At 42.3% G+C, this 7,500-nt stretch overlaps 2 protein-coding genes across 4 annotated transcripts in view; both read left to right on the top strand.

The window, feature by feature from the left end:
- dcst1 (DC-STAMP domain containing 1) overlaps positions 1 to 5,550 on the top strand; it is a 10,174-nt gene extending 4,624 nt beyond the window's left edge. The window contains exons 14-16 of the mRNA XM_026999965.2: positions 397 to 539; positions 4,748 to 4,858; positions 5,305 to 5,550. Coding sequence (XP_026855766.2) covers positions 397 to 539; positions 4,748 to 4,858; positions 5,305 to 5,550 — 500 coding nt within the window. The remainder of the gene's footprint in view (positions 1 to 396; positions 540 to 4,747; positions 4,859 to 5,304) is intronic.
- Positions 5,551 to 5,978: 428 nt separating this feature from the next.
- The window catches only part of adam15 (ADAM metallopeptidase domain 15), a 23,434-nt gene continuing 21,912 nt past the window's right edge, over positions 5,979 to 7,500 (top strand). For 2 of the 3 annotated variants that reach the window (XM_026999981.2, XM_035530538.1), the window contains exon 1: positions 5,979 to 6,767. In XM_026999981.2, coding sequence (XP_026855782.2) covers positions 6,503 to 6,767 — 265 coding nt within the window. In that variant the 5' untranslated portion in view covers positions 5,979 to 6,502. The remainder of the gene's footprint in view (positions 6,768 to 7,500) is intronic. The other variant, XM_035530537.1, reaches the window with a different exon arrangement.

The following is a 7,500-nucleotide window of genomic DNA, read 5'->3' as shown; positions in this document are numbered from 1 at the left end:
ACTAAAGTTAATGCTGTTTGAGGTTGAAGTGATGTGTTAGCATTTCCAGCTAATGAAGATAGCCATGTCTTTTCTCTTTCCTTGTTGGCTCACTGACTGCTGAGCAGGCAGTTTTTAACGTGGACCAGAGCCATGAAAGCTAACACCAGACCATTTAACATGTTTATAGACTGGTAGTGTAGATTTCAAGAGTGACTGCTGTTATTATAAAAGGCAGCAAGGTGGATATGTGAAGAATCCTGTGATATTCACGGTGTGAAGCATTTCACCTGCCTTTAGAACTGTTTGTCCTGAGTCCTCGGGTTCTGGGACAACTGGGATAAGGAAAAAATAGGCTTTCAAAGGCCATCTTTGTGTGTGTGTGTGTGTGTGTGTGTGTGTGTGTGTGTGTGTCAGAGTGTCTCCCAGAGCCCCAAGCTCTGAGCCAGGCAGACTACCTATGGAGTGTCATCCCACTGCTGGTGATGGGGCTCATGTGCTGTCTGCAGGTCTACACCAACCGCCTGCGTAGGGTTATCAGTGCCTTCTACTTCCCAAAGGTAATGCAACACCCCAGAACAGCCATGGAGGTAATAAAGAAGGAGTTATCATGTGATTATTGTGTAAACCTGGCTGTGATTAAAGCATTACACATGCATGAGAAAAAACATTTACAGTGTAACGCATATATAGTTAAAACAATCTGCTATCACTTTAAAACGACAAGCTTAATCTTGTGTAAGCCCCCTCATGTTATAATAAGTGCATGGCAGGAAAATAGGAGTGGCAGGAGCCAACAGGTCTGGGAACTGTAGTTGAGTGTGAAGATGTACATTTTATCAGCGGTCTCCAAAATCCGTATGTATGAAAAAAAATTAAGGATAAATTCTGTATCTTTTGTATTCATTTTTTTTTTTACTTTATCATATCATGCAAATTGTTTTGTTCAACAGTTTTTGTTAGAATGTAAAGCAAACTCCGATCCGTAGAGCTTGTTCCCATCTGCCCTCGCTGTGGTCTCTCACTCAGATAAGGGTGGCCCTGTCTACCAGTCATCTGTTATTCAGGACTGTATGTCTTACCAGGTGTGAGTTTGTGGGACTGTGATATCTTAGGATAAGGGCTTCTGCTTACTGGAGAAATTCTCTCTCTCTCTCTCTCTCTGTTTTTTCCTGTCTCATTTACATTTTCATTTATGGCATGAAGATGCTCTTATCCAGAATGATTTACAGTGCTTAGTCTACTCAGAAACATATCCACAGCTAGTACAAAGAATCCAAAATACTCTTAATGCAAGATACTGCCAGAAAGAAGAGTGAGTTCTGAAACTTAAATTCATATATAATACAATTCATTTTCCTTCTTTGGATGTTTCAATCAGCTGGGACTGCCACATCTATTAGCACTGATGTTTTCTGCGTCTTAGATAGTGTCACAATGTCTGGTTTATTCTCCACTTTATCATCTGTCTGGAAATGGAGATCCCACAGGATATATATCCCAAAGGGTATATTTAATATTTATCCTGGGTGTGTGTGTGTGTGTGTGTGTGTGTGTGTGTACACAAGCCTTGTCCTCTCTCTCTCTCTCTCTCTCTCTCTCTCTCTCTCTCTCTCTCTCTCTCTCTCTCTCTCTATATATATATATATATATATATATATATATATATATATATATATATATATATACACACATACATTGTTATATAAGTATTCAAAATTGCTGAGAAGTGCACAAGGTTTCAGAAAGATTCTTGATCAGCTTAATCAGAGAGATTTGTGTAACCCCATTACAAAACCCCACTTTAATGCTATACATTTTCAGCACCAATGCCCAATATCCAGTCTCTGGTAGGCATGTATACTAAGTTAAATGATATGTTAGGCCAAGCGAACTGTGCATCTTTAACAACATAGACTGTTTTTGCAATAACAAAATGTAAAATATAAAGTTGGTTATGCATATGCATCTACTTTAAAGTTAAACAATTAAATGCTGGAATCCTTTGTTATGTTTTACATGCATTAAAATTTTGCACCTGCTTGTAGGTCAGCAGTCAAGTGATAATCAAATACCTACAAACCTACAAAGACATTTTGGCAAGCACAGAGCTTTGCATTTTTAAAACTTTTCAGCTTTAGTTTGCTTGTTGACTTGTATTTTTGTCTCATGAAGAGGCCTATGGTGCAGAAAATCCAACCATGATGAAAAAGAATCATTACCCCACACAGCACATGGGTTTGTATTCAGAAACTATGTGGTGCAGGAAGATCCCCTAACTGTTCTGAGAACTGCTGCTGTTGTAAGTAGTGAGATCTCCTAATGTAACTGCATCTTTTAGAATTGTGAATCAATCATGGTAGAATCAGGTGCTTCAGCATAATGTACCATAAGCTCTCAGCTGCTGGCCTCTGTCCCAGGCAGTGGGTTTGAATCAGGGAATCCACCAGGGGAATTTATTACTGTATACCCTGTTGTTTTGAATCCTTGACACAGGAAGGTTTGAATAATTGCTATTAGTCCCCTAAGTCTAACAAAACAAAGACAAACAGCATATAGTGTTGCACAACGCTGCATAACCCTTGTATGGTTATTATTTATTGTCATTTACAAAATGGCATACAAACTCTACGGTTCCATTTAGTTACCACTAAATGGATTGTTGTCTGTAATATCAAGAAACTATTTGAACACTGAAAACTATGAGTTGAAGGCCTCTAGTGTTTATTTAAGTATTATTTACAACTAGGAAATCGTTTAGGCTGCCTTACAATGAACAGGCAGCTTAGCTGCCTGAGCTTGTTTGTGTGATTAATCCTGCTCCCCTCCAGTTAACAGTGAGGCCATTGAGAAGGGACAGTATTGTATCACATTTGATATGCATCAGGATAATTGTAGAATCAGATATGTTTGGTTTGAGGCAAGCAACACCTTCCCTGCAGCAAAACTACTATCACACAGCTGCACACTAACCGTCCTCTAACTCACACAAGTCACCTGGTCCTGATGGCATCCCTGGCTAAAGCATGTGCCAGTCAGCAGGTGAAGGTGTTCACACACATCTTTAATCCCTTCCTGAGACAGTCTATGACTCATACATGCTTTCAGAAGAGCGAATAGTCCCAATCCCTAAGAAATCTGCAGTCACATATCTGAATGGCCTTGACCTATACAGTCATGAAGTGTTTCGAGCAGTTCTCTTGCAACCATCATGGACCCACTCCAATTTGCACAATCAGATCCACAGACGGTGCCATAGCTCTAGTGATGCACAGTGTGCTTACATGCCTGGAATAAGAAAAACACCTATGTGACAGTGCTGTTCATTGGCTACGGTTCTGCTTTCAACATCATCATACCAGCCAAACTCACCACAAAGCTCAAGGAATTAGGGCTGAAAACACATTTGGTCAACTGGATTATGGACTTCCTGACGAACACACCCCATGTGGTGAAGATCGGTGACCACACCTCCTCTACTGTCTCTGAGCACAGGTGCTCCTCAGGGATGTGTTCTCAGACCCCTCCTGTACTCTTTGAAGGCAAACACACTTGCACAGCTCTAATGTCATTTTCAAGTTTGCTGATGACACCAGCCTGGGACACATGACATATGGTGAAGAAACAGAGATGCGCTTGGAGCACAAGTACAGTTGTGCAATGACAGCAACTTCTTTCTCAACATTAGCAAAATAAAGGAGATGACTGTGGACTACATAAGACTCTGGAGGATGTCCACACCCCCTTATACATCAGTGGGGCTGATGTCTTTGCCAAGTAGGGGCTGGAAGTTCCAAGGTCAATTTGAGATCCACCCCTGAAGGTGGTGGAGAATGACCATGCTAAGATCATGTGTGACTAATGGCTAACCAACCAGACATAGTAGTGGTGGATAAACAACAGAAGAGGGCCATAGTGAGAGATGTAGAAATCCCAAGTGATAGCAACATCAGGAACAAGGAACACAAAAAGCTAAAGAAATGCCAAGGGCTGAAAGAAGAGCTAGAAAAGATGTGGAAGTTGAAGGCAACAGTGGTTCCCATGGTAACTGTAGGGGCTATGACACTAAAACTGGGAGAGCGGCTCCAGGTGATCCCAGGTACAACATCCGAGATCTCCTTCCAGAATAGTGTAGTCCTGGGAACATCTGAGATACTATGCAGGGGAACATCAAGCACCCAGGCCTCTGGTAGGGGACCCAAGCTTGAAGCATAAAGACTGCCTGGAGGAGGGCAAATGGGGAATTTTTATTTTATATATGTGTGTGTGTGTGTGTGTGTGTGCGTGTGTGTGTGTGTGTGTGTGTGTGTGGTTGTGTGTGTGTGTGTGTGTGTGTCAAGCTTTGAGGGCTTACAGTAATGGCGCTAGAAACAACATAGCATTCTGAGGGACCATGCATCCGTGAGGAGCATTACTGCTCTGTTGGGCTTGAAACATTTGCATTATCCACAAACCTATTATTCGTCTCATTTTCATACATAGAGGGCAGATCACAGCACATGGGTATCTTGTCCAGCTTGCCCAACATGAGCTTCATGCCAGTTTGAAATCAACTGAACTCCTGCTTTTGCGCTGTAGAGTTCCTAGACACCTCCAGGTGTTCCGAATTATGTCTGATAACAATTCTGTGCATGTAGTTATGCAGGTGGTAAAAAGCTTTGGAGCTACTGCCCTGAAGATTTGAAATCTTACTCTACTCTCTCTTCCTTTAAATCTGCTTGGAACCTCCGTCTGACGTTGACTTGCTTGGGCTCTTGGCCCTGGACAGAGAGAGAAGAGGCGGATTCTCTTCCTCTACAACCTGCAGATCCGAAGACGCATTTCATATGTTAGCAGGCAGTGCAAACGTTTGCGGAGTCGGCGACTACCACCAAAGCCGGTGTGTAGTCAGTTACTCTGTCATTCCCACACATTTCACATTATGACCAAACAACGCTTCAACGCTTGTTTTTGTCAGTAGCAGTAAAAGTATCCTTATACACCATCATGAATTCTACTGGGAGCTCAGCCATTCAGGAAGCATGTTGAGATAGTAACGAACTAAAAGCTGCTTTAGTATAGTCTAGGGTGTTTAGAATAGGGTGTAAGTTCTGTTTAATGCGGGACTACCATCACATTGCCACAGCAAACAGAGAAATGAGAACACCAAAATCCTTCTGTTAAAATTTCTTTCTCTTCTCCTTTCCTCTCTCTCCTTTCTTTTGTCCATCCCTCTCCTCTTTCTCTGTCCCCAACACCCTTTCTCTCTCTCTCTCTCTCTCTCTCTCTCTCTCTCTCTCTCTCTCTCTCTCTCTCTCTGTCTCTCTCTCTCCCACTCCCACTCAGGCATTGGGTGTGTTGCTGGCCTCTCTGGAGCGACTAGGCTGTGGACTGTGCTGGTGCTGGGTGTGTGAGGAGCGTGTGAAGCAGAGTCAGGCTGTCCACTGCACCGCTCCAGCCTGTGGGGCACTCTACTGTCCCCAGTGCTGGAGGGACTTGGGCAGCTGCTATGCTTGCTCCTCAAACAAGCACAGTCAGCCTGAGCAGCCTGAGGACAGCTCCTCCGATACACACGTTTACTATGTCAGTTGACTGCTTACTTTTACACTAAGAAAGCAACGTGTTGCATTAAACCTTTTCTGCAATTAAGCAATGATATAATTATCTCATTAATGTATCCAAGAACCATCTCCATAAACAACCGTAATTTTTACTCTGTAAATGTTTTTACTTAATCATATGTCTGCCACTGCAAGTTTTTTTTTTTTTTTACAAATATTATGCGCACGTTTTACGAAGTAATTATTATAACATAATTTTTCACATTCCCTATTTAAAATCATTATGTTTTGATAATGTTTACTTATTCTGAACCCTGAACCATTGTTTTTCCATTAGATCCCCTGTAAAAAAAAAAAAAATTATACATCCCAACCTCCATTAATGACGCACTCTTTACTAATACCCGGACACTGAAGGGTTAACGTGCAAGAGGAAATCCCGCCTATTGGCTGTTCTGGAAGCGAAAGCCGATTGCACCATCCTTGTAAACATTAAATTCGGCACGGGCTGCAGACTCTCTCGGTGACAGAAAGGTGTAAGGTACCTTTTAGAGGTTCGGAGCTGAGAATTCGAAAAAAAGTTGAAGTGATTTATTTATTCTAATTAGCGAAACTGACCGTATCGGGAGGGTTTTGAAACAGAGATGAGGACTTGGGCACGATGCTGCCCGTGCGTACAAACACGAACACTGGGCCGAGATACGGCGTTCGGGCTGAACCGTAGACTTTTGCTTAACGGCTAAAAGGACATACGGACCTGTGTAAACTGCACGATCAGTAATCATCAGACTCACAAACCCCATTTACAGTACCTCTGCCTGGGGCTACCGTTGGTCCCCGCTGACGTAACCTACGCACTGACAACTGGATTTAATTTTTTTGGAACCACTGCTACTGTACTTTTTTTGTGCGTGTGTGAGGTCAAACGAAAGTGGCACTCAAAAGTCTTTTCGGTTCGTCTCCTGTGGATACAGTCATAGACAATGAGCCACGTTTTGCACGTTCACGTGTTTTTCTTTCGAACCTTTATCACTGTGCTGCTATTTGAGAGACCTCCTTTCGTAACATGTAGGGGTACCCTCACGCAAACTTTATCTAATAACAGTAGCGTTACGCTCCTAGACGATGGCGAGTCTGCGTCGTCTTTACCTGTGGAGCTGTTCAGTACTGTCAGCAGAACCAACGACTCACACGAGCAGACCACTGCACTCAGGATGACGCCAGGAATAACTCACTCTTCTCACTCAGGTATGATCAAATCAGTCATCGATTGGACAGTTGGTGTCCAAAACAGTATATCTCAAAAGTTTTGAGGTCCGGTATACATGTACAATTTTTACTTTCATGCCGTTCATAAAATACATTCAGAATGAACTAAGCGATAATGGGTTGCATACACAGAAATGGTAGCCTGGATAATGGGAGAAAACCATTCCAGATTGGGAAATTTCTCTGATATGTGAAGTACTGAACTATCTGTGGGTCAAGCTAATGTAATACATGGTGTATATAGAGATGGCAGAAAAGTTCATGAGAGTCTTTTACACACGTGACTTCCCATCAGCATGTTTCATCCACTTCTGTTGTTAGGCAAGTGCAGTCAGGAGTCAGTTTAGAAGTGCTTGAAGTCTGGGCAGTGCATGTAGAACAGGCTTACACCAGCCTTTCCCTGCTTGAGCACACTTCAAAACTAAATCAATATAGCGGATGTCACTTTCAGCAAAGGAGACTGAATGAAGCGGACAGTGTTGTCAAGCAAAGGTAATGAAACATGGATATCAGCGAGGCTGGTATGGATGCAGCAACATTTTGAGCTTTACATGGCAGTCACATATTAAGCATCCACACACAATCTGCCTAGTTTCATGGGACAGTTTGAGAAATTACATTATGGGCATAACTTCAACAGTGTAAATGCCATAAATAAATACATACAAATACACATAACAAAATTACACATGGACAAGCCTTATGAAATCAT

The sequence above is a fragment of the Electrophorus electricus genome, chromosome 10 (assembly GCF_013358815.1).
Source record: "Electrophorus electricus isolate fEleEle1 chromosome 10, fEleEle1.pri, whole genome shotgun sequence".
Taxonomy (NCBI): Eukaryota; Metazoa; Chordata; class Actinopteri; order Gymnotiformes; family Gymnotidae; genus Electrophorus; species Electrophorus electricus.
This window is presented reverse-complemented; position numbering and strand designations above follow the sequence as displayed.